The 27205-nt window shown below is 41.4% G+C and overlaps 3 protein-coding genes across 3 annotated transcripts; 2 read left to right on the top strand and 1 right to left on the bottom strand.

Moving 5' to 3' along the window:
* Window positions 1-701: 701 nt before the first annotated feature.
* Window positions 702-6850, bottom strand: pacc1 (proton activated chloride channel 1). Its single transcript, XM_010879360.5, has 8 exons — window positions 6646-6850; window positions 4562-4670; window positions 4150-4359; window positions 3444-3598; window positions 2899-3041; window positions 2125-2266; window positions 1762-1872; window positions 702-1633 (listed from the first exon to the last, which is right to left on the bottom strand). Exons 1-8 carry the CDS (start codon window positions 6679-6681, stop codon window positions 1454-1456), a joined length of 1086 nt encoding a protein of 361 aa, XP_010877662.1. The 5' UTR covers window positions 6682-6850; the 3' UTR covers window positions 702-1453.
* Window positions 6851-7077: 227 nt separating this feature from the next.
* nenf (neudesin neurotrophic factor) lies at window positions 7078-9260 on the top strand. The gene is given in 4 exon segments (NM_001303834.1): window positions 7078-7489; window positions 8027-8087; window positions 8549-8652; window positions 8942-9260. Coding segments are annotated over 4 exon segments (522 nt in total). The 5' UTR covers window positions 7078-7309; the 3' UTR covers window positions 9119-9260.
* A 1618-nt stretch (window positions 9261-10878) lies between these two features.
* ezra (ezrin a) lies at window positions 10879-25944 on the top strand. Its single transcript, XM_029125576.2, has 14 exons — window positions 10879-11167; window positions 13667-13750; window positions 14039-14134; window positions 14880-15002; window positions 15916-16067; window positions 16714-16797; window positions 16977-17123; window positions 17568-17664; window positions 19225-19388; window positions 21678-21808; window positions 22144-22304; window positions 22904-22996; window positions 23426-23665; window positions 24794-25944. The coding sequence occupies exons 1-14, from the start codon at window positions 11156-11158 to the stop codon at window positions 24956-24958; spliced, it is 1749 nt and encodes a 582-aa protein (XP_028981409.2). The 5' UTR covers window positions 10879-11155; the 3' UTR covers window positions 24959-25944.
* The last annotated feature ends 1261 nt before the right edge of the window (window positions 25945-27205 follow it).

Genomic DNA, 27205 nt, shown 5'->3' on the forward strand with positions numbered 1-27205 from the left:
AACAACAAAATAGTAATAGAATATTTTGCGAGCTTAGGCGTTCAGTAGTCTGCGATGTTTCCTCTAGCCAACCTTCTTAACTGGCTTTGCTCCTTTTATATTTATTTTGACATAGTCCCTTCCGTCCGCTGACAGACATATTTAACACGATAACAAGGACGTTTTTGCAGACTAAGCCGTAGGTCGGATTCAAACCCACACTGGAGCATATCGGAGGCAGCAGCATAGACCGCTTGACCACTCAAGGCCATGTGAAACAGCCTTTCTCATAGTAGTCAAAACGATGTCAACCCAGCGCCGAACTGCAACCCGGACCGACATTTCAATCCAGACCAATCCTGATTGGACTCACTACGTCCTAAACCAACAGAGACACTTCAAAAGTGAATGTTGAGACCCAGGCAGAATCATGGAGTGGGCAGGCTTTCATGCGGTGCCATTCCTAGGTTAAACTGCCCACAGAAATGTCAAAACTGGTCTAGAATGTCAAAAAAGGTCACTTTGTCTTGGTATTTTAACTGGTTACAGTTGATAGTGGTATTGCTAGTGACAACAGTGGCAAAATATCAATACATTGTCCATGTTATAAAAGGCATGCATGAAAATGTGTGCACATATCACTGTAATTTGTCTGTATAAGAGTGTCTGTTGAATTAGTAAATATTCAGAAATTAAACAAAATCAATTGCACAGCAAAAGGGTTTATTTCACAGTAAGAGTTCTACATAATTTCAAGTAAATTACAGAGATAACTCCAGTCCAGCCCCCCCACCCCCCATGAATTTCTCTTTTTTCAAGTCACATTGTCCATACAAGAAAAGACGAAAGAGAATACTATGACAATCAGCAACAACATTCTTTTCAAGTGAGATATGAAATAGATGTTTTTTAAGGGAAATAAACAGAAAAATTATTTTACCAAGCTGCCTCAGGGTCCACATTTGGCTAGAACTACTCAGTGTAAAAAAGAATTCCCTTTACATTTTGTTATATACATTTTCAGTTAAGTTAATTTAGAGGTGATAAGATACTTTAAAAGTTATTCTAAAATAGGGACATTTTTTTAAAAAAACTCACGGCTCAAGATTGAAGAGTTTCATAAGAAATACACTTACACCTAGAACATTTTTTTACTGTAAATTTGACATTTTTAAAATGGTTGTGTTGTCTTAAGTGTTATTAGTGTTAACATATTAGCAGCAGTTTTTATATATCATATAGAAATGTTAAGTAATGATCCAGGGCCGGCTCCAGACATAAGCGGTCACTTAGAGCCCCTGACCGCTAGGGGGCCCTAAATCTAATTTTGCTTATGGCCCCCAAAAGGCTAGAGATGGCACTGTTATGATCCAAAAACCAGCTGCCTAAAATTGAGACAATACTTGATAGTTTGAAAGCCTGTCTCATGACAATAATGAACTATATTCTTTTTTTTTTCCCATTCGAAGTAGAACTATCTACTTTGAATCTCTGAACTAATGTGGTTCAGTTCCCTGTTTCTGTTTCTCAGATGCCTCTTACGGATCTTGATGACCCATTTTACACTAAAACTGGCAAAGTTAGCAGCTTTGAAGAGAGCCATGAACACACCACAAAGAATGGCTACGGTATTCCACGGATTCGCCGTTACAATCTGTGAAGAAACATGGGTGAAATACATAAATCAATTTTTGAGGTGAGAAATAACTACACTGGTAGAATAGTACGGAATATAGTACTGAATAGAACGGAATGGAATGCAGTTTAAATGCGGCCACTTACATCTCTCACTTCTTGTACATAGGGATCCCTCCATTCAAACACTACAAAGAAAAGCTGAACACCTTTCTGCTCCGATCCAGATCTCTTGTCATTATATTTGACCACACTGGACTGGGAAAACAGACAACATTGCTTTTAACTCATCCCAATGCAAAGCTTCTTTTGTAGTTGAAAAGGGGGCATCTACAAAACTACAACATAAATATTAAGAGGGAACTGTGAGTGTAGCAAAATGTTGGGTTCTCTGTCGAAAGTAAGTGCTAAAATGGAAAATGTAGTTAGTCTATTGAAAATAATGACACGTTTTACTAAAATCAAATGACACATTTTTGTAAACACAAATGTTTTTTTAACAATACCGACCTCTTGCCTGAACTCCATGGACTCATTTGCCTTGCCTGAGGTCTTCACCAGAGACATCTTGACCCAGGTCCTAAAGCCTCCAGAGAAGGTCCACATGGAGTAGTTCCTCTCACAATCTTGCATGAATGCTGATCTATCCACACTACCACAGCAGACGAACAGAGGACTGTCAGCACATACATTCTCCTAAGTACTGTTTAGCTGCACACATATACTGCAAAACCACATAGAGTGTATGGTTAAATATATCTGTTACACTGTTATTACACACTTTCGACAATTTCTATTGTTATTATTTCACAGATCACTTGAATCATACCATTACATGGATTGGCTACACATTCTGTTGCACAAATTTTACACAGTCATTACATGCATATAGACTTATGCTGTTATCAATGCACACCTAATAAACATTAATTACACTTTAGTTATTACATTAATTTTAGGAGGTTTCCTTAGATTTCTGAAGATACCTTTTGCTGTGTACTCATTGACCGTCAACGATCCATCTGGACCAGTGCTTTACCTTCTGAACAGGTCGTTGTATCGACGATCCATCTGGACCAGTGCTTTACCTTCTGAACAGGTCGTTGTATCGACGATCCATCTGGACCAGTGCTTTACCTTCTGAACAGGTCGTTGTATCGACGATCCATCTGGACCAGTGCTTTACCTTCTGAACAGGTCGTTGTATCGACGATCCATCTGGACCAGTGCTTTACCTTCTGAACAGGTCGTTGTATCGACGATCCATCTGGACCAGTGCTTTACCTTCTGAACAGGTCGTTGTATCGGTCAAAGAGCATGTAAGTGATGGCGCTAAAATCCTCCTCTGTCTCATTCTGACTGAACTGCAGGAAGACCACCTCTCTGTTTCTAACATCTGTCGGACCGCTGACCACCAGCGCCTTCTTCTACAGGAACCAGAAGAATAATTCATGAAATAACTAGTTAACATGTTCATGGATGGACGAGCATGGATTTACAATGTTTTATGGATCAGGGACAGAGGAAGGAATAGTCATAATATTTTTTTTTTAATCCCTATTGTTGAAAGCGAGTGACCCCATGTATATTCTGTGTAATTTATTCAAGTTAAACTTCACTCTTAAAAAAAATATATATATAATTATACCTTGGCCTAAATAAAGGGGTGAATAAATAAAGGGGTGAATAAATAAAGGGGTGAATACTTTCACAATAATGTTTGTGTAAATTGTCCCTCTCTCCCTCTCTTTCCACCCCCCCTCCACTATCAACCCCCCCCTCCACTGAGGACATGCGGAGGTGCTCTCTATGAAGTGTGTTGTCCTCACCACGGTGTGGTTGTTGTAAGGGCCAGTGTAGGTCACCTCCTCCGTCACACAGTCCCCTGGCTGGGGCTTCCCTGAGGTGACCAGTGGGGGGATGTGGGCGTGGTAGTGGTGCTTGCAGCTCAGAAGCTGGGCCGTCCCAGGGTAAAGGGCAATGCCTGGCAAGGGAAACACACAGAAAGGGACCTTTAATGGAGAAACATTTAAGTCAGAGGGCCGAATTGGATATAACGAAATCGGAGGGGGGGGGGGTCTGGTAAAAGTGTAAAATTAAATATCTGTAGAAAAAAAAGCTTGATATTCTCTACCCAAAACAACTTGATATTATCAAGAAACAAACAATTATTTAAATCGGGGCTGCCCAACCTTGTTCCTGGAGATCCTGTAGGTTTTCTCTTTAACCCCATTTGTGACTAAACTGATTTAGCCCTTCATCAAGCTAATTATTAGAATCAGGTGTGCTAAATTAGAGAGAACCGGCAGGGCAGTAGATCTCTAAGTGCATCACAAAAGAAAAGATACAAGGCATGATATTGCTTTTCTTCAGAACAAAAAGCTTAACATCCTCTATGATCAACATTTACTTGATGAAATAACATTTCAGGGCTTTTCAGGACCCTGACCTGGGCAATCAGTTGGATATTTTCCTCAACAATAGTTAAGGTTAGGAGGTTATTCTAGATCCGTACGTTTGGACAGTACCACCAACCTGGGGGAGAGAAGACATCCACCTCCTTGTAGGTGACGGACATGACCGGGTGGTTAAGTTTCTCCATGAAGTCTGTGATGGTTTGGTAGGCCAGGAACACTGCCACCGCCGTCAGTAGCAGATAAATGAACAGGAGCAGCACTGTGAAGACGTTCTTCAGACAGGCCTTATTGAACAACGCAAACGGGTTGCTGTCTACTGTGTCTTCAGCTGGGATAAGAAGCCAGAGCGGTCAATTTTATTAGTAGCAGGGACTGGAATAGAGTGGGATCGGCTACAGTTGGATAGCAGAATACGATAACAATGGAATGAAGCGGAAAATTATAGAATGGTGTGATAATCACAATTTTAATGGCATAAAACGGATTTGAATGCAATCGTTTGGAATAGAATAAAATAGAGTTTATAAAACCTGGTAAAACCCTGGCTATGTATTCCTCCTCTGTTTCCTCCAGATCACCAGTGGATTTGCCATTGTCTTGGTAGAAAACCGGCGGCTGCAGTTCTTCGTCGTCACTGAACTGTATCAAATAGACATATACGTACAGACGTATATCATTAATGATTGAACAACCTAACAGAACCAGTGTCTTCTGCTTCCACAGTTCTGCAATAGTTTACTGTACTAGTGAAGCTTATGTACCAGTGCTCTCATCTGTGACGAAAACAGGGCACCAAAGGTGGACCTGCCAATTCTGGTGTTCTCTGGCGAATGCCAGTCGAGCTACACGTTGCTGGACTGTGAGCACACGTCCCACTAGAGGACATTGGGCCCTCAGTCCACCCTCATGGAGTCTGTTTCTGGCAGCTTGGTCAGGAACATGCACCCCAGTAGCCCACTGGAGGTCATTTGGTAGGGCTCTGGCAGTGCTTCTAATATTCCTCCTTGCACAAAGGAGCAGATGCTGGTCCTGTTGCTGATGCCCTTCTACGGTCCTGTCCAGCTCTCCTTGTATAACGGCTTGTCTCCTGGTATCTCCTCCATGCTTGTGAGACTGTACTGGGAGACACTGCAAACCTTCTTGCGAGGGCATGTATGGATGTGCCATCCTGGAGGACCTCGACTGGCTGTGCAGCCTGAATGGGCTGTAGGTACTGCTTCATGCTACCAGTAGTGACCCAGTAGTAAGGTCACCAGCTAAAGCGCAAAACTAGAGAAGAATCAGTCAGGAAGGATAGAGAGAGATCAATTGTCTGTGGTCACCACCTGCAAAACCATTCCCTTTATCTGGGTTGTCTTGCTGTTGCCTCTCCAGTGCACCTGTTGTCACTTGAGCTGTACTCTGCTGGCAATACTTGGCCCTCATTCAGGGTGGTTGCGGTTGGTGGGTGTCCCTTTGGTTGATGCCTGGCAATGTGGGTGGATTGATTTCCTGCCTGTTGGGCCCTGTCCGGGGCCTCCCCCGGGTAGGGCCACAGTGTCGCCGGACCCCACCTTCTCAGTTCCAAGGTCTTACGCTGCTATACTACTGTGCTGGGGGATTGGGTCAGTTTTCCTTCCCCACTAAGTTCTCCTTCTCCACTATAAATCGGTGTGGAATGCAAGTTTTAAACTTTAGGGGGACATGAGGTCCAGGTCCACACCGGCTGAGTATCTGGTTTGGGGATCCCGTCTCTGTCCCTGTTCTTGTCCATCTGGTCATACTTCTGACCTAGTCTACATTTAAATAGACTCTGGATTTAGCCCAGATAAATGTATACATTTTTCTTAATATCTCACCCGGCACAGCCAGAACTGGTCACCCCTCTGAGCCTGGGTCCTCTCTAGGTTTCTTGATAAAATTCAGCCTTCTTAGGGAGTTTTTCTAGCCACTGAAATTCAACACTACTGTTGTTTGCTCCTTGGGGTTTAAGGCCGGGTGTCTCTGTAAAAGCACTTTGTGACCACTGTTGTTGTAAAAAGGGCTTTATAAATCAATTTGATTGATTGATTGACTCTCGTTTGCACCAAACCAGGTGACATTGATTCATAATCACTTATGCTTCCTAACTTGATAGATTGATAGCCCTGAAGTGTAATTTACTTGGTGTTATACTGTGATGATTACGTGTTCGCTTAATTTTTTTTAGCAGTGTACATACATTCTAGCCCCATGCACACTTAATTAATACCTGCGGCTACTACTTTACATTTCATTAATGGTCAGACTCAGTTACTGTTACTACAATCTAAATATCTATTCTTAATTAAAACTTGCTTAATCGTTTTAATTGTTGTTGTGAGGAAACTGGCGAGTAAGCATTTATGCCGAATTGTCCATTCCTCTGATATGACAAATAAAACGTAAAACAGTCTCAAATCAGCAGCAAGTCACAAGATCATCTTTTTGGTAGCACCCAAGATATAAGTAAAATTTTTTCCAAACCAATTTCCATGACTGTGACCAATCGATACAGACCGATACAACTGTAAATGCATTGATATATGACATTAAATCGATTTAAAGTCCGGAAGAAATCCGAGGCTAACCATGCAGTCACAATAACAGAACTTACTTCTTGGTATGACCGGGCGGTCTCCTTCCTGAGCATTCCGATTAGTCTTCAAATAATAAATACATTGACTTATAATAAACTTAATTAGAACTGTATTTTGTATCAGTGATACATTTTTAGCAATTAGATTTTGTTCTCATATGGCAAGAATGTTTCACGCAGGTAGATAAATTAATCCAGGGAATTTGGTCACGTTCGTTGGTATCGTAGCCTATTCGCATACGTCTCAGCACGAAGAACAGTGTAGGTGTTACACGAGAGCTGATGTAAGATCAGTTTTTCTATTCCCTCCTCGTTAACTGGTGTTTGATTGTGGAACTGTAAGCTGGCCCTAGAACGGTTGTCGAGAGGATACTTGTTTTCAATGTAACTATTATACTAGCGCAGCAGTTTCTTCTGAGTTTTGCATTTGATTCTCAGGAACGTGATCAGAAAACACATGACCATCTATTTGACGTTGGGAAAATCAAATATTTATCGGCTAGCCTAACGTGTATCTAATTTGGCGCTTACTTTAATTCCACGTTCGTCTCTTCTGGTCTACTGTTCCCCTACTCAGTAGTTTCGGCTAAATTGCTAAGGTTCAGTTGAGTTGACATTAGACCGCCAGGACAGAGAAGCAGGAAGTTGGATCTAGGGAATCAAACAGACATAGGAATTCTTTATGAATGGTGTTGAGGCTTGTCCAGATAGGTTTACTATGATGACGTTGCAACTTTGTGTCACATTATTTGGGCTTCTTGTGTTGGGTTTGGCAGACGATGTTAAGCTAAAACCGAAACCAGCCACTAAACCTGTCCGGTTGTTCACGGATGACGACTTAAAAAAATACGATGGGAGTGAGGTAGGTTGTTTAGGCACTGCTGAGGCACAAATGACCAGGGCGTAGCATCTATGTAAAATGTATTGGTTAGGTATCCTTGAACATAAAATGTAATTTGTGAATTGGGACATCCTAGCCTGCCAGGGAAACTTTAGAGGTACATTTTGTTTGCGTTATTAGAGCTTAGCAATTATACTTAGGGGAATTGTATGAGGAAGAAGTGTATATTTGATTTATTTTTACTATTATTATTTCCATGTTGGATGTCTACAATTTCCTTTGGCTTGGCAAAAGGATCTAAATTTCAATTCCCCAAAAATAGTGTTAATGAATACCTGAAAACAAATCTCATGTAGTTTATTAGACTAGCACTTTATCTGCTACGTTATTTTGTCCAATGTGATCAGAAATCGGGTTGAGCTAAACAAAAGGAGCCCCTCCTTTCAGTCCCTATCTGTCATGCATATGACCACTGATGCCATGCATCTTGGGTGGGTGGGGTCAGTTCATCTCTGATAATGCTGATTCCTCTGAAGTCACATAATGTAACTGTTTCAGGAGGGCCAGCCCATTTACATGGCCATAAAAGGAGTGGTGTTTGATGTTACCATGGGAAAAGGTAAATAACTGCAAACACAGTGGTGGGTTCCCCACCCCTCAGAGAGGGAGTACACACAGAGTAAGTTGTAACCTTGTGTCAATGCTGAGTGAATGTTTCTTAACACACTGGTTCAGAGTTTACATAGGCACATCAGTATAATTACAGGTTTACATATGCCAGATGAAAAGCAGGGTCATAGCGTGCTTGATTTTCAGTTCTACCTCATCATTAATTGCACCCACCTGGTGTCCCAGGTCTAAATAAGTCCCTGATTAGGGGGTTGCACTGAAAAAATCGAGTGGAACTGGCATTGAGGTCCAGGATTGAATTCTCCCTGTAAGGGAGTTGTGACACAATCACTGAATCATTTAATTCTACTAAAACGGGTCATTGCGAAATCGTGTCCAAACCGTGTAAACATACGAGAGTATCGTTGTCCGGTTGTCAGTGAAAAACGCTACACTTTGTCACCATTGCAGAGTTCTATGGAAAAGGCGCTCCATACAATGTCTTGGTTGGAAAGGACAGTACCAGAGCTGTGGCCAAAATGTCCTTGGACCCTGCTGACTTGACGTCTGACATTGTGAGTACGGGTTTCACCAGGTACATGGCGGATGGGGTGCAGCGCTGTTAGCGTGGTTCAGTGGGATGGATAGTAGTTGAGGGGGAGCCGGCGTAACTTAAAGACATAAGATGGAATCATTCCCTGGCCTGCTGGGAACCGATGTAGAACTCAGGAAATGTTTCATGTTCTACGGACAAAGAACTGTAAGGGGTTCCACAGAGAACTGTTGGAGGAGCCTTTGCTCCTGTGAACCTGTATGCAATATTAATTAACCGAGTGCCTCTTTGTGCCCTTCGTACACCTGCAGACGGGCCTGTCTGAGGAACAGATCCAGTCCCTGGAGGGTGTATTCGAGGGCACTTACAAGAAGAAGTACCCGATTGTCGGCTACACCACCATGCGTATACTCAATCAGGATGGGAGCCCCAATGATGACTTCAAACCCGAGGACCAACCTCACTTTGACACTAAAGACGAGTTCTAATCCAAAGTCTTTTGCAGTTTTTTGTTTGTTTCTTCACTGGGAAACGTTTTGGTTAATGTGCTATATTTATTCAAGACAGTGTAATCCCTGTAAAATATTTGATTTAATGTTTACTACAATAAAGACAATGTCAGAAAATTTCATTACAGTGTTGTTGATTGTTAGGCACATTGTAAGATGCATTTAGATTTTAGGATTTCTTTTGATACTGAAACATTTAGTTTTGCATTAGGATCTGGGTTAGCTGAAGCCAAGCCTACTCTTTCTGAGGTCCAAACATTAATCACAACGCAGCAATAGATACTGTGTAATAGAATGCACAATATATTTACATCTACAGTATACACCATACTGAAACCACATATTGAAATATACAGATACAACATGCAATACCAAACAGTGTTTGTTTTTTAATCTGTATCTTTACATCAGATCGTACAGCCAGTCTGAGAATCCTGAAGAGATCCGTACAGTGATGGCTGTGTAGAGAAAACCCTTTCAGCTTCTGTTCTGAACCTGGGGACTGCTAGTAGAGACCTCTGGTGGCATGTGTGGTACTAATGAGTGTCTGAGCTGCGTGTTCAAGGTCCTCCTGAAGTATTTGAATTCAGCCGTCCTCTTGCTAAAGTGTACGATCCGACTATTCAGTACCGTTAATGCAACGACACAAGAAGCTGATAGCTATGCAGTCGGTCCCAACGCCAGGAGGTGTTGACATACATGGTGTGTCATTTGTGGGCTGTGCGATCTGCTCTGTTCCATGCCAACAGCAGTTTGCTTACGTCCTTTGTGGAACTTGACCATTTAACTGGGTGGGGGTCCAGATGTGATAAAACTAAGGTCTGAGGGACTTGGTTGAATGTTGATGTAAACAACGCCAAACACTGTTCTACCAGGGACACACCTCTCCCCATCTTAGCAACCACTGAACCTATACGTTTTTACCATGTCAGCTTGCTGTGTAGGGTGGCAGAGCAGTTTAGCTTCCTCCAACTGCCAAATCTCCAAATTATTCAATACTAGATTACATTAAATTGTATTTGTCACGAGATTCGCTAACAACAGATACAAACTAATACATGCTTAGATCTAGATGTTTTTTTTTTTATCCTTTATTCATACAGAGTGTCAGACTGAGATCAAGGTCTCTTACAACTGAGCCTTGAGCACAAAAATCATAATGACAGAAACAGTTGCAAAAACAGTTGCATTCAACAACAATACGTTCATTTAAAATAGCTCTAAATCGTCCAATAGAAATGAAGACAACCCATTCCACAATGCACAAAATTTGAGTGACTGATTTGTCCCAAATACACTGCTTTTAGTTTTTTGAATATTTAGGGCCAGCTTGTTGCTAGTTACATTCTAAAGCTGACAGGAGCGCCTTGTTCAGGAATTCAGTAATATCCTATACTGTTTTCCTTGACGTTTGTAATGTGTCACCAGCCTTCGTAGACACACAGGGTTTATTCAATTTCAAGGCCTTATGTTAAAACAAAACAGTAAGAACCTGATACTCCACATCATGTATTTTCACCTGGATTTTATTAGAAAAGTCTTGCTAGTAGTGTTTTGTTTGACCGGAAAGCAATAATAAATCAGTAGCTGTAACCTCAAGGACATAGCTGCAGCCTGCATGACCAAAGGTCCCGGTTGCCAGGGTGCTGACATAGAGGGAATTGCCCTTCGCTGTGGTCGGTTCAGTGCTTTAGGGTGGAGCTTTCGAATACGCTAGGCTCAGCTAAGAGTTTCACAGAGTTGTCGACCAGGTGGGGCGCTCCTCTGCTCTGGCATTTCTATCAGATAGAGCATGAGTCAGATTTGAATAGGCCATCACGTCAGTATAAGTACTCTTCACAGCCAAGTTCAAAGGACAGCACAGCTCCGAACCTTGCAGTGAGTGTCCGGGAGCAAAGGAATAGATATTTTTATCCCAGACTGAGAGTTACTAAGGGGAGTCAGCCACGTTCTCTCTGGAGCAATTTGGAGACCGCACATTTTGTCACCTAATCTGGTACATCACCTAGAACAAAGATGCCTAAAACGGTAAGTTTTTTCCGATTTCTTTGTAATGTGGTGGTATGTATTGGTATGTAACTGTTAAACATGATTAATTATTAAACCAGTAAAATCTCTGTACTCTTTTGAAGTCCAGTGGTGTCCTAAAGTGATGATACAGCCCAGACTTGGCCAATATATGTTATAACATCCATTCCTAGACATATTAATGCACCTGTTTCACCTTTAGTTTGACCCGGTAAGTCAGCTGAACCAGCTCACATGTTGTATGACGACAGGGCCAAAGGCATACAATTGTAAGGTGACAGGACAACCCACATATTTTACACAAATAATGTAAAATAATCAGCACAAATAAACGCTATACATAAGGAGAATACGCATAAAGCTTAGATTACATTATATACAGCGTACACATATACCGATGTGGATTCACTCGATGCATTGACCATAGGTTGCGGTATTTGGTTTGTTGGTTTTTGAAGGAGTGGTGATTAATTGGTCAATCAGTATATGGTCCAATAACAGCCCCTTTCTCACTTGCTACTTGTTTTTGATCACTTTCACTGAATCTTGGCCCTGAAGTCGAAACGAGGGCACCCGCCCCTGACACAGCCAAACAGCCATCGCTGGATCATTTGAATCACGGAAGTTTCCCGAATTACTATGAATCTGTTGTTTTCCGCATCCGTAAACCGAACCAGTACTCAGTTTCTCCACAACGGATTCATTTCCCCAGAGTGGCAAAACAATTGACTGGGTTGCCCTACAACGCTCCCGGCTTTTTTAACAATGTCCCCCTGGTTCTCCCTGGTGCCTATATGCCACACCTGCACTGGATGGGTTTCGTCCTGTTAGGAAGGAATCTGTCTTCCGTTAAATGATTTCCTGAGCCCATTTTAAGTGTGATTCATTTAGACCTGTACTGATTAACTCAACCTAGAGTTTAACCCATAATCTTGTCTCTCGTGTTGGCCAACGATTATCTCTCTCTGCTGTGTGTAAGCTAGGTGTGGACATTTCCACAGCATCTCTGGAATCATAAATACGGAATCCTATGATGACATTTTGATAACATGGCCATCAGCAAGTAAAGTTGTGTGCGTGTAGATCAGTAGGCCGCAAGTCACATTCCTGGTTCCATTACACAAACAGTGTGGCGCTAAACAAAGAGCGTGGGTCAATAACTTTCTCTTGGGGCACAGGAATAGCATTTCTTGAGAAGGTTCGACCACAGGGGTCAGCCTGACATCTGTGCCACATAGTTTCTGTGACATTCTTCTCTGGAGAGTCAGATTGTGTGTTAAGTTATCAGCAGTGTGATAAATGCTTCACAGCAGCGGCCCAAACTGCACTCCATGTAGTGTCCTTGTTTTATCTCGGGTGTAGAAAGTGTGTCATGCTCCATGGCAATATGCTGGTGGTCTGGCGATTCTTTAAAAAAACATGTAGGTGGGGTAAAAAAAAAAACGACATTGCTCAAGTTCTTTATGGCATTAGGGCGTGTTGGAGGGCAAGTTCATAAAACGTTGTGAAACACAGAGGAAATCTAACAGTTGAGAGCTCTCTCCCAAAGGTCAGGGGACAGTTATGAGGGGAACATTGTGGTACTAAGTAACAGCACACATGCTGCTCTGTAGTCCGACTGAAGCCCTGCACCTCTCGAAAGTGGCCATCTCTTAGAAGTGTCATGAGACACTGTTAAAAGTACTTTAAACAAAATGACTTGGCTTCTGGACTGAGAGAAGCCAAACAACGCACAAAGGTTTTCCACATTGGAACATCTTGATTATGATATCCAGTTTGTACTGAAGCAGCAGTGCAGTCTGTTTTTAAAACCCACCCTGTGTCCTACCTTTTGCTCATTTGAGTGATGGTTATATCTTCCCTGTCCTTTCCAAAGTCCCTCAGTGTTAACTTGTGTTCGGTTCGACAGAGACATCTGCACTTTGGCATTAAGTGCTTTTTTTTTATACTAATCTGAGTTAGACAAACTTTGTGGCACCTTTCAGGCACTTGAAGTACAAAGTCTACCGAGATAGTGTGCAATTACAAATGAGTTATGAGCAAAGCACTTCACTGACTGCAGCAATTTGAAAGGATAGTTCACCTATAGTTTATTTATTTAACATATATGGTGTTTCCTTACTTTGGGTGTAATCAATGATCTAAAATACATATTGATTCACATTCTGGCACAGGCATAAATACTATTTGCCCACATCAATTTAGATCCAAACGACATGGAAAAGATTGAACCTCAATGAACCGCATGCCCAAATCACCTCCAAGTAACATCACCTCAAAACACGGAGTTTCAAATTCCTTTCCAAGTTGAAATAGTTTGTATATTGGAAAAGGTTTTTACTTACAGATGTTTTGTCGGCCTTTTCAGTCTGTGGATTTGGTGTGTTGTCAGCAACATTACATGAACAGATGTCTTGTACTTGTTCCCCTGTAGTTACATGCAGCATTAAGGTGAATAAAGGGGCTTCTGATTCTGAATCTTCTGTTGTCTTTCTGCAGATCAATATTCGGGTTACGACCATGGATGCTGAACTGCAGTTCTCTATCAATCCTAACACCACTGGCCAACAGCTGTATGAAGAGGTTTGTTTATTAACTCACTCTATTTATCTATATATTAATTTAATCATTTATCTAACTGTCTCCATTACTTGTATTTCCTAGTACATGTTTATGTCAGTTGTAAAGGATAAATAGTTGAAGATTGCTTAGTGGTTAGTGTTGGGCTAATACGCGACAGGTTGTTGGTTCCAGAGCCGACAAGGTGAAACATCTCTCATGGTGCCCTAATTCATCCTGTAAGTTGCTCTGTACAAGAGCAACCTGCTGCATGATGTGACCATAAGCAACACTTCTGTTCTCCTTCTGCAGGTGGTCGGGATGGTGGGGCTTCGGGAGGTCTGGTACTTTGGCTTACTGTACACCGACACCAAAGGCTTCCACACATGGCTGAAGTTTAATAAGAAGGTAACATACGGTGGTCTGTGTGGTCTAGTGGTGACATCGTCAGTTAAAGAAAACGGTAATAAATAGTGGTCTAGTGGTGACATCGTCAGTTAAAGAAAACGGTAATAAATAGTGGTCTAGTGGATACATCGTCAGTTAAAGAAAACAGTAATAAATAGAGGTCTAGTGGATACATTGTCATTTAAAGAAAACGGTAATAAATAGTGGTCTAGTGGATACATTGTCAGTTAAAGAAAACGGTAATAAATAGTGGTCTAGTGGTTACATCGTCAGTTTGAGAAAACGGTAATAAATAGTGGTCTAGTGGTTACATTGTCAGTTAAAGTAAAACGGTAATAAATAGTGGTCTAGTGGATACATTGTCAGTTAAAGAAAACGGTAATAAATAGTGGTCTAGTGGATACATCGTCAGTTAAAGAAAACGGTAATGAATATTACTGTGTGGTCTACTCCTGGGCTATTTTACTCCAGACCTGGAGAGCCAAAACACATCTGGTTTTAGTGTCTACCTGGTAGTTAATTAAACCCACTCACTGCTATTTGTTCCACTCTCCTAGTCTTCCCTGACTTTCCAACACTTGTTCTATCTCTTCCAGAACAATTGTCAACTCCTTTGAAATATATATTATTTTTTTTTACCTTAACTCTACAGACAAACTAGCACCTTATGGCTCGATGGAGACTGTGAACAGACAGTCTTGATAATATATCTCTGTGTTCTAAAATGCCCCCATCTCCTCCACAGGTGACAGCCCAAGACATAAAGAAAGAGTCCCCCATCCAGTTCCGTTTCCGGGCCAAGTTCTACCCAGAGGATGTGGCTGAGGAACTGATCCAGGACATCACACAGAAGCTTTTCTTTATGCAGGTATCACACACAAGGACACACACCAAACCTCAAAAACACACAGACACACCAAACCTCAAAAACACAAAAACATATACACAGACACACACACACACACACACACACACAAAGCACACATGTATTAGGGTTTCTGCTGCTGTACATGATACATGCATGCATAACCTTGATTAATGCAACTCCCTACTCACCGGCATCAACTGCTCCCAGGCTTTGGTAACAGGGCATTCTCTAGGGTTGCTCCCAGGCTTTGGTGACAGGGCATTCTCCAGGGTTGCTCCCAGGCTTTAGTAACAGGGCATTCTCTAGGGTTGCTCCCAGGCTTTGGTAACAGGGCATTCTCTAGGGTTGCTCCCAGGCTTTGGTAACAGGGCATTCTCTAGGGTTGCTCCCAGGTTTGGTGAGAGGACATTCTCTAGGGTTGCTCCCAGGCTTTGGTAACAGGGCATTCTCTAGGGTTGCTCCCAGGCTTTGGTGACAGGGCATTCTCCAGGGTTGCTCCCAGGCTTTGGTAACAGGGCATTCTCTAGGGTTGCTCCCAGGCTTTGGTAACAGGGCATTCTCTAGGGTTGCTCCCAGGCTTTGGTAACAGGGCATTCTCTAGGGTTGCTCCCAGGCTTTGGTAACAGAGCATTGTCTAGGGTTGCTCCCAGGTTTGGTGACAGGACATTCTCCAGGGTTGCTCCCAAGCAACGCCTCAAGATTCATCTGTTCAAAATCGCCAACCTATAGCCATGCACAATCCCACTCTCTGCTTTCTTTCTGTTTTCCCAGTGTATTTTTTGTTTGTTTCTGTTACATGTTTCATTCTGTAAAGTGTTGTTCAGTCCTTCTAAAGCACTTTATTAATAATATAAATAATAATAATATAATAATAATAACACACACACTGATGAGACCCTTTTGGGGCTTTCAGGTGAAGGAGGCTATCCTAACTGATGAGGTGTACTGCCCTCCAGAGTCAGCCGTCTTGCTGGCCTCCTACGCCGTCCAGGCAAAGTTTGGTGACTTCGACAAGGAGACCCACCGGAACGGATACCTGGCCCAGGAGCACCTGCTACCCAAGAGGTGAGTCAGAGCAGTGGAATAACTGTGAGATTAGGGTTTAAAGAGGTGAGTCAGGGGGCTGGAATAACTGTGAGATTAGGGTTTAAAGAGGTGAGTCAGAGCAGTGGAATAACTGTGAGATTAGGGTTTGAAGAAGTGAGTCAGAGCAGTGGAATAACTGTGAGATTAGGGTTTAAAGAGGTGAGTCAGAGGGGTTGATAAACTGTGATATTAGGTTTTCAAAAGGTGAGTCAGTGTGGAGCAGAAGGACAGATGAACCTTGGCATTAGGGATGAACCTTGGCATTAGGGATGAACCTTGGAATTTGGGATGAACCTTGGAATTAGGGATGAACCTTGGAATTTGGGATGAACCTTGGAATTTGGGATGAACCTTGGAATTTGGGATGAACTTTGACTTTATAATTTTTTGTTCGTCTCTTCTACCAATACAGAAGGCTGCCTGACAGTTTTCCACTGCTCTCGTGAATTTATACCCAGATCCCAACTCCATTTCAAATGTGTATTCCCTTATGGGAAAACAAGGGAACAGACAGAAGATTAATTTCCCTGGACTGGAAAAACAAGAACTAACAAGTCACTATCGTTCATTTTCCTCTTCTCTTTCTCCTTTATTTTGTTAAATATTCTCCTCCACCTCTCCTCAGAGTGCTAGATCAGCACAAGCTGTCTAAAGAGCAGTGGGAGCAGAGGGTCCAAACATGGCATGAGGAGCACAGAGCTATCTCCAAGTGAGTTTGACACACATCAGTGCATGCACACAAAGCTTTTGTCTAGATCCTGGTTCTGTGAATCTTTTGATCTGGAAGAAATGCAGGAGCTTCTGAATGATCCTTTGCTATTCTTGAGCAATGTGTATTGCCAACCTTCACAGACTTTGTGAATGATTATTTTGATGCTGTATGAACAGGGAGGATGCTATGCTGGAGTATCTAAAGATTTCCCAGGACCTGGAGATGTATGGAGTTAACTTCTTTGAAATCAAAAACAGGAAGGGAACTGAACTGTGGCTTGGGGTGGATGCTCTTGGACTCAACATTTACGAGAAGGAGGACAGGTTGGTACATAACTGACTGACCTACTGGTTGACTGAGTGACCCACCACTTCTGGAATGACCCCTCTCCCTCTACTCCCTCTCTGCAAAATATATTTCATATCTCACTCTCACTACTAGTGTACACCAGAATACTGTCAAAGACCCCTACTCCACCAGCCCAGCCATTTGTCTGTTCACCCCCGGTCCAAAACCCTTACTTCATCCACCAGTCCAGTTAACCCCACTCTACATCTCCCCCAGTCTACTGTCAGCTAATGTCAAACATGACCTGCTGGTTGTTATGAGGAAGGCCTTGCCCAAATTCCCCTGCCTTGAATGGACACTATTGATTACAGCATTATATTAATAACACTTTGAAGCAGCAACATAATGCTTTATTTCTCCTTGTTTCGACTGACATATGTTTTCTATTTTGACATACATACTTTTGTTCTCTATTCTAGACTGACTCCAAAGATTGGGTTTCCGTGGAGTGAAATTAGGAACGTTTCATTTAGCGACAAAAAGTTCAGCATCAAGCCAATTGATAAGAAAGCTCCTGTAAGTACTGTACAGTGTGTTCCTTCAGTCAGGATGATGCTGTGATGCTTCAGTCAGGTTTAGGATTATTACAGCATTTGAAAGAGGGATAGAAAGTTTTAGGAATATTACTGCACTTCAGTGAGATAGAGAAGGTTTTAGGACTATTACAGCACTTCAAAGGGAGAGAGAGAAAGGTTTAGCACAATTAGAGTACACTCACCTAAAGGATTATTAGGAACACCTGTTCAATTTCTCATTAATGCAATTATCTAATCTACCAATCACATGGCAGTTGCTTCAATGCATTTAGGGGTGTGGTCCTGGTCAAGACAATCTCCTGAACTCCAAACTGAATGTCAGAATGGGAAAGAAAGGTGATTTAAGCAATTTTGTGCGTGGCATGGTTGTTGGTGTCAGACGGGCCGATCTGAGTATTTCACATTCTGCTCAGTTACTGGGATTTTCACGCACAACCATTTCTAGGGTTTACAAAGAATGGTGTGAAAAGGGAAAAACATCCAGTATGCGGCAGTTCTGTGGGCGAAAATGCCTTGTTGATACTAGAGGTCAGAGGAGAATGGGCCGACTGATTCAAGCTGATAGAAGAGCAACTTTGACTGAAATAACCACTTGTTACAACCGAGGTATGCAGCAAAGCATTTGTGAAGCCACAACATGCACAACCTTGAGGCGGATGGGCTACAACAGCAGAAGACCCCACCGGGTACCACTCATCTCCACTACAAATAGGTAAAAGAGGCTACAATTTGGACGAGCTCACCAAAATTAGACAGTTGAAGACTGGAAGAATGTTGCCTGGTCTGATGAGTCTCGATTTCTGTTGAGACATTCAGATGGTAGAGTCAGAATTTGGCGTAAACAGAATGAGAACATGGATCCATCATGCCTTGTTACCACTGTGCAGGCTGGTGGTGGTGGTGTAATGGTGTGGGGGATGTTTTCTTGGCACACTTTAGGCCCCTTAGTGCCAATTGGGCATCGTAAATGCCACGGCCTACCTGAGCATTGTTTCTGACCATGTCCATCCCTTTATGACCACCATGCACCCATCCTCTGATGGCTACTTCCAGCAGGATAATGCACCATGTCACAAAGCTTGAATCATTTCAAATTGGTTTCTTGAACATGACAATGAGTTCACTGTACTGAAATGGCCCCCACAGTCACCAGATCGCAACTCAATAGATCATCTTTGGGATGTGGTGGAACGGGAGCTTCGTGCCCTGGATGTGCATCCCACAAATCTCCATCAACTGCAAGATGCTATCCTATCAATATGGGCCAACATTTCTAAAGAATGCTTTCAGCACTTTGTTGAATCAATGCCACGTACAATTAAGGCCGTTCTGAAGGCGAAAGGGGGTCAAACACAGTATTAGTATGGTGTTCCTAATAATCCTTTAGGTTAGTGTACAGCACTTCAGAGAGGTGGACAGAGAGAATTTGTGTGTGTGTGTATATGTGTGGGTGAGAGAGAGATAACGATTAAGAGAGTGTATGAGAGACAAAGCAACGGCAGAATATGAAGGTTTAATAAACACAAATGTATATTTTCAGGACTTTGTGTTCTACGCCCCTCGGATCCGCATGAACAAGCGTATCCTGGCCCTGTCTATGGGGAACCACGAGCTGTACATGAGGAGGAGGAAGCCAGACTCCATCGAAGTCCAACAGATGAAGACTAAGGCCAAGGAGGAGAGGCTCCAGAAACAGTTGGAAAGGTTACAGACAAGGACAAGACATATAATAATACCTACATTATACAATAATACCTACAGATACAATAATACCTACATTATACAATAATACCTACAGATACAATAATACCTACATTATACAATAATACCTACATATACAATAATAACTACATTATACAATAATACCTACATATACAATAATACCTAAATATACAATAATACCTAAATATACAATAATACCTACATTATACAATAATACCTACATATACAATAATACCTACATATAAAATAATACCTAAATATACAATAATACCTACAAATGAAATTATACCTACATATACAATAATACCTATACAATGATACCTACATATACAATAATACCTACATATAAAAGAATACCTAAATATACAATAATACCTAAATATGCAATATTACCTACATATAAAATAATACCTTTACAATAATACCTATACAATAATACCTACAGATACAATAATACCTACATATAAAATAATAGCTGTACAATAATATCTATACAATAATATCTACATACAGTGGATATAAAAAGTCTACACACCCCTGTTAAAATGCCAAGTTCTTGTGTAAAAGAATGAGAGAAAGATAAATCATGTCAGAACTTTTTCTACCTTTAATGTGACCTATAACATGAACAATTCAATTGAAAAACAAACTGATATCTTTGAGGGGGGAAAATAAAAAACTCACAATAACCTGGTTGCATAAATGTGCACACCCTTTGTTGAAGCACCTTTTGATTTTATTAAAGCATTCTCTCATTTTGAGTAGGAGTCTATTAGCATGGCACATCTTGATGTGGCAATATTTGCCCACTGTTCTTTGTAAAAGTGCTCCAAATCTGTCAGATTGCGAGGACATCTCCTGTGCACAGCCCTTTTCAGATCACCCCACAGATGTTCAATTGGATTCAGGTCTGAGCTCTGGCTGGGTTCTGGCTGGGCCATTCCAAAACGTTAATCTTCCTCAGGTGAAGCCATGCTTTTGTGGATTTGGATGTGTGCTTTGGGTCGTTGTCATGCTGAAAGGGGAACTTCCTCTTCATCTTCAACTTTCTAACGGACGTTTGAAGGTTTTGTGCAAAATTGCCTGGTATTTGGAACTGTTCATGAATCCCTCCACCTTGACTAAGGCCCCAGTTCCAGCTGAAGAAAAACAGCCCCAAAGCATGATGCTGCCACCACCATGCTTCACTGTGGGTATGATGTTCTTTGGGTGATGTGCAGTGTTATTTTTGCACCAAACATACCTTTTGGAATGATGGCCAAAAAGTTCAACCTTGGTTTCATCAGACCATAACACATTTTCCCACATGCATTTGGGGGACTTGATGATTGTTTTTGCAAACTTCAGCCGATCTTGGATGTTTTTCTTTGTAAGGAAAGGCTTCTGTCTTGCCACCCTAACCCATAGCCCATTCATATGAAGGATATGGGAGATTGTTGTTACATGTAGCACACAGCAAGTACTTGCCAGAAATTCCTGCAGTTCCTTTAATGTTGCTGTAGGTCTCTTGGAAGCCTCCCTTATCAGTTTTCTTCTTGTATTTTCATCAATTTAGGAGGTACATCCAGTTCTCTGTTGTGCCATATTTTCTCCACTTAATGATGTCTTTCTTCACTGTGTTCCATGGTATATCTAATACTTCGGAAATTATTTTGTACCCTTCTCCTAACTGATATCTTTCAACAAAGCTCTCTGCGGACCATGCTCTGAGATGCAACTAAGAAAATGTCAGGGACATTCTACTGGAACAGCTGAACTTTATTTGTGATTATATTTGTAAGTCACTTTAAATGATGGCAGGTGTGTAATGACTTCTATTTAACATGAGTTTGAATGTGATTGATTAATTCTGAAAACAGTCATATCCCCAGTTATAAAAGGGTGTGCACAATTATTGTTAGGTTTTTATTTTTCCCCCTTGAAGATTTCAGTTTGTTTTTCAATTGAATTGTTCACATGATAGGTCACATTAAAAGTGGAAAAAGTTTGACAAAACGTATCTTTGTCTTATTCTTTACATCACAAAAACCTTGCATTATCACAGGGGTGTGTATACTTTTTATATCCACTGTATAAAATAATACCTATACAATAATATCTATACAATAATACCTCCATATACAACAATATATTCAAAGTAATACCTACATATAAATAATATATTTACAGTAATACCAACATATACAATAATAACATTACTACTCCTGTGAAGTTTGAACAGTGTAGATTCAGTCTCTCTCAAAATTTCAAACCCCTGCTCTCGTTTCTCAGAGCCCAGCTGGAGAACGAGAAAAGGAAGAGGGAGGCCATGGAGAGAGAGAAGGAGCAGATGGAGAGAGAGAAGAAGGACCTGATGCTGCGACTTTACGAGTTTGAAGAGACAACTAAGAAAGCAGAGAGAGGTAAGGACTCCACATAGAAATGCAACATTTGTAATGGAAGCTGTGTTTGGCAATGATCGCCCACTCGATTCATTTAGAGACTTGTCTGTGTGTTGAAATATTGTCATCTGTTGGACATGGGCTGCTTCCCAGTATTATTTCCTTTCCCCCTGAAGCCTACAGATGTTCACTATTCTCCAGCATCAGAAAGCATTGGCTTATTAAATCAGAGGGCCATTAAATCAAAGGGATCAGGTGAACCCTTTGAAGTGAAAGACAGATGTGTTTTTAATTGACTCGTCTGGTTAAATAGAAACAAATAGATTATCATTTAATGGATGTCTATGTCATATTAGACCTGCAGGAGCAGCTGGAAAGAGCTGCTTGTCTGGAGGAGGAGAGGAGGAGGGTGGAGATGGACGCAGCCAGGCTGGAGGCTGAGCGGCAGGCTGCTCTGCTGGCCAAAGAGGAACTGGCCAGACAGGCCGAGATTCAGCTCGAGAGTCATGAAAGGCTGGTAGGTACACAGGGATGTGTCAGTTACACCGGACCTCATGTACATTTGGGCGATTCTTAAATTACTTGATTCCCAGTAACAGCGCCTCCAGACTAACCCACAGCTATCTGCACAGCTTCTACCCCCAAGAAATGACTGCTAAACAAAACTGCCAAATGGTTATCAAATGACTACCCTGAATCAGTCTCACTTTTCCTGTAATTCAGCTAACCTTCACTAGGTGTCAGCAATTTCAGGATATCGCCTTTAATTTTATTTTACGTTGAACTGATTTTGCCTTCCAAGAAGTACTTCCGGCCTATTAAAGAATCATCAAAGAAACATTTCCTGTCTTCTGAGAAATGTTCTTTTACATTAAAGGTTAAAGGTTAGGTTTAGGGATGACAGGTAGCTGAGCATCCGCCCAATTACCAGATGTTGCTGGATCAAATCCTCAAGCTGGCAAGTTGAAAAATGTGCCCTTGCTTCTCTGAGCAAGACATTTAACCTAAACACTTTGGAAGCCAATGTTCTAAAGAGTGTTTTATTAGGCATTACATTTTTTGCTCTGACACTTTGTCTTCGTCTTGTTCTTCTTATCTCCTCCTCTTTTGTCTCAGGCTGCAGAACTTGCAGAGTACACTGCCAAGATTGCCCTGCTGGAGGAGGCCAAGAGGACCCAGGAAGAGGAGGCAGAGAACTGGCAGTCCAGGGTAAGTCTGATTAACCTCCACTTTGAACAGAACAGGGAGAGTCTGATTCACCTCCACTTGGAACAGAACAGGGTGAGTCCGATTCACTTCCACTCTAAACAGAACAGTGTGAATCTGATTCAACTCCACTCTGAACAGAACAGGGTGAGTCTGATTCACTTCCACTCTAAACAGAACAGTGTGAATCTGATTCACCTCCACTCTGAACAGAACAGGGTCAGTCTGGTAGACCTCCTCTCGGAAGAATCTACTTAGTGAAAAACCCAAACCATACACATCTGCCAACCAAACCATAGACTGCTGTGGATGTGAAAAAGACATTTGAATCAACTAACTGATGACTGACTAACTTGTTAATTGAATATTGGTCACATTTCTATCTTTCTGATGGATCAATGTATTATATTCTGCCTACTATTCTACTGGCAGGCTAGAGTGGTGGAGGAGGATCTTCTAAAGACGAGGGAAGAGCTTCACATGGTGATGGCGGCCCCCGCGGCCCCACCCTCATCTGACAGCAGCCACAGCAGCCACAGTGACCACGAAGAGAATGAGGAGAACAACAGCTACAGCGCCGAGCTCCACCAACAGGACATCCACGACCACAGGCAGGAGGAGGACCGCATCACAGAGGCAGAGAAGAACAAACGCATCAAAGAACAGCTGATGGTAAGTCAGATTCCAATGGCAGCATGCTATGCTGCTTTGTTGCAGTCTGAATCTCCATTAAAGGGCTATTAGGGGCATATAAGTGGTACAGCCGTCTAAGGCACTATGTCATAGTATCAGGTTCCATTACGCCCCAGGTTCAAAAACCAAACTGTGTCTCAGGCCGTGTTAACAGGGTGGCTCCAATGCGCTGTGAAAATTGGATCGCCGTGGGCTAAAGGGGTTTGGGCCTCCTTCAGGCTGGTCAGGCACCTGCAATCTTTCTGTGTTCGTTAGCAAGTGTCCTGTGGTCCAGGTTAACATCTTGCCACACTGTGGTCCAGCAGTGTGGCAATAATCCAAATGGCTTTGCAAGGTACTTCATGTCTCTGAAGACACCATGACCCAGCCCTGAACTTTGACCCTCCCTTACAAAAATATTTGATTTCTGGCAGACCGTTGTGGTTAATCTTTGGGAGTGTTGCCGCAAATTTCCAGCAAGGTCATATTTTCACATGCAAATTAGGTTTGTGGCAAACTTCTGGTGGATTTTTAGCAAATATGTGGTGGACTTCTGGCTAACTTTGTCGAAAACCTACAGCAAACAATTACATTTTAATCATTTATCAAAGGTGAGTACAGGGACATAGTGCCTTACCAGGGACACAACAACAATTGGCCCGTTCAGGATTTGAACCAGAAACCCTCTAATTATAACTTACAGCAAGTTTGCAGCAAATTCATATCTGGTTGTCGCCAGAAGTTTACTAGAATTTTTGCACTACTTGCAATTTGGCGAACCAGCAGTGAACATGTTTGCAAGTAGCGGCAAACTTCTCATTTGCTTCAAATCAGCCACAGGTTTGCCGCAAACATTTTGTTTTTGTAAGGGTTGTGGCGAATCAGCAGAGAACATGTTTGCCAGTAATGGCAAACTTCTCATTATTGAAGTTTGAAACTAGGGGCCAACATTGGCAAACTTGTGGCGAAATTTTTTGGTAAACAAATTTCTTTGCTGCAAATCATCCACAAGTTTGCTGCAATTCTGCGGTTGTGACATGTTTGTGACATCCAGTGGCAACCTCAATACGGGAACTGGACCATTACAGTATACTTCTTTGTTAAACGTGTATTTGTTTCCCGCTGTAGTCGCTGAGTGAGGAGCTAGCCCAGACCAGAGACGATACCAGGAAGACTCAGAATGATCTGCTCCACACAGAGAACGTCCGCGCTGGCCGAGACAAGTACAAGACCCTGCGACAAATCCGTATGGGCAACACCAAGCAGAGAGTGGATGAGTTTGAGGCCTTATAAACCACATAGAGGCCTAAGAGGAGAGAGAAAGTAGAGAAATTGTCCATAAAACAACAAGAAATATCCTTGTTGATCCCTGTTTTTCTGGAAGCAATGCTGATCTCTGTTTAACCAGATGTAAAACATCTCCAACCCAACTGTTATGTTAATGAGGCAAAGATAATATCAGACACACTGATAAAGATCATTTGTAACATTTTGAAAACCCAACCTTTTCACTGATATTGCTGCCTTTTTAAAATTGCTCATAATTTTTCAGGAAACAAACTTGTAGCAGGATAGGATTTAATAATCCAAGCTAGGAAGACAAATAATTCCTGCAAAGAAAGTCTATGTTGGTTTCAATTAAGCATTCAATGACACTGAATTTTGCTTCCACAATTAACTCCAATAGCCGCCCCTAAAAGGAACAGGTTCTGTAAGGTGTTATCCTGAAAATGATTTCCAGATTCTGTAATGTTTTGCCATGTTTTTCCTTGGTGCGCTGTAGAATCCTGTGTACATTTCCCTATTTTGCTTTGGAAGCTTCTTAAACTGAGTTTTACAGCCACTGTCTCTCTTATATCAGAATAAGGATTATTGAATGAACGTTATAAATATACCCACTATGGACTCATATGATTGCACAATGACTTACAAGTAAATAATTACTCATTTAGTTTTGATCAGAGGGGGCTGCTCTCACTCCTTAATGCCTCTTGTTAAGTACACTTGGTGTCTACAATAGCTTTTTTTTCCTTTTCTTTTTTTACCAGAACTCAAGCACTTCATTGTCAATTGAAGATGCATCCAAAAGTGATTAAGAATGCTTATCGGTGCTAGTACTGTTTTACCCATTAAACAACAGCATTCTGTGTCATTTGCAGCTTTATATTTAAAAACATATTTACTATTATGTTTATATCATGTGATATCTGCAGCCTGTCGTGTTGGGAAATAAAATAATATGGGCCTCATACTGCACAATAAAAACACTGAAATCAAAATGGATGTTTTTGTGTTTGATGATGTGTAACCAGTGAATTTATTTGATAGCAATGTGTCCTGAAATCAAGGACACTCAGGCGGTGAACGATCAATTGTTATTGAAAGGAGTGCTGTTTGCGGTAAATGATAACCGGTATTTACTCAACAAGAGGTTTAGCTAATTACGTTGCTAGACAACTACATGTGAAGCGTGGAAACTTTATCTGTTTAAACAGGTAGGGTCAACACCGAGGTTCTGGCTAGACGGAACACTCGTGATAAATATGATTTAAGAACAGCTTAAAGTATTTGTTGAAAGGTTAAAAATGTTAGGCTTCTGGAAGTTCACAGAGACTGAAGAATATTGCTTTATTAACAATGTCAAATGCTTGTTTTATACACGGAATAAACGATTAACCCTTAGGTGTCTTTTGCACTTGAGCCATGTATTTTAGCTAGAATAAAAACACATACAAAAGATACAGATATGAAATACATGCACATTAGGAAAAGCAATTAAAATGAACAATAAAAAGGTAACATCAAATACATATGAGAAGCAGAATTAAGCTTAAAGGGACATTCATAGTAGTCAAAAACTGTTTTAACTGAATAATCCCGTGACGTCTATAGGTATAGCCAGGTGTGAAAGCCCTTTTCATAACTGCCGTTATGTGTTTCTGCAAAACGGCTTAATAGACAAAGATTAACCAATATCTAGCCCTTCGAGACATGCAAAGTGAATTAAAGACTATGATATGTGATAAAGTGAATAAAATATACTTCGTTTTATTTGCATTTAGCACCAAACTAAGGTCCATATGTGAGTTTTGTAGTACTTGGTAAATAGAGTGCAGGTCTGCAAACACGTAGAGGATACAGTAATGTTTAGATCTGTCAGCAGAATGAATACCAAAATTACAGTTTCTCACAGAGTTCAAATTATCATTAATATACACAGTGAACAATTACAGACCCAGAATTGAACTATGGGGCACATTGTAAATTCTAGGTCATTCAGATCGGTTATACTAGCCAGCTTTCAATCACTAAGGTAATTGTTATGCCATAAGGAAATGGTTAGTTTAAAACAAAATGATAAATTGTATTAAAAGCCTTTGACAGGTTATTGAAAAAGTGAAACCCTTTAATTTCTCATCCAAGGCTTTGACAATATCATTCAGAATCAATGACGATGAAACACTATTAGCATGGCAAGATAAATAGAGATGACAATTCTCCAGGTCACCAGTCACATATGGCTTTTCTAAGAAGTTTCAT

Source organism: Esox lucius, chromosome 15 (genome assembly GCF_011004845.1).
Source record: "Esox lucius isolate fEsoLuc1 chromosome 15, fEsoLuc1.pri, whole genome shotgun sequence".
Classification (NCBI taxonomy): Eukaryota; Metazoa; Chordata; class Actinopteri; order Esociformes; family Esocidae; genus Esox; species Esox lucius.

Coding starts and splice junctions, on each gene's coding strand:
- pacc1 (XM_010879360.5), bottom strand. CDS start 6,681: ATGCTCAGGAAGGAGACCGCCCGGTCATACCAAGAA. Junction 1,873..2,124: donor CCATGGAGTTCAGGCAAGAG/GTCGGTATTGTT, acceptor CTGTTTTCCCAG/TCCAGTGTGGTCAAATATAA. Junction 1,634..1,761: donor ATGTACAAGAAGTGAGAGAT/GTAAGTGGCCGC, acceptor GTTTCTTCACAG/ATTGTAACGGCGAATCCGTG.
- ezra (XM_029125576.2), top strand. Junction 14,135..14,879: donor GGCTGAAGTTTAATAAGAAG/GTAACATACGGT, acceptor TCTCCTCCACAG/GTGACAGCCCAAGACATAAA. Junction 16,798..16,976: donor GAGCACAGAGCTATCTCCAA/GTGAGTTTGACA, acceptor CTGTATGAACAG/GGAGGATGCTATGCTGGAGT.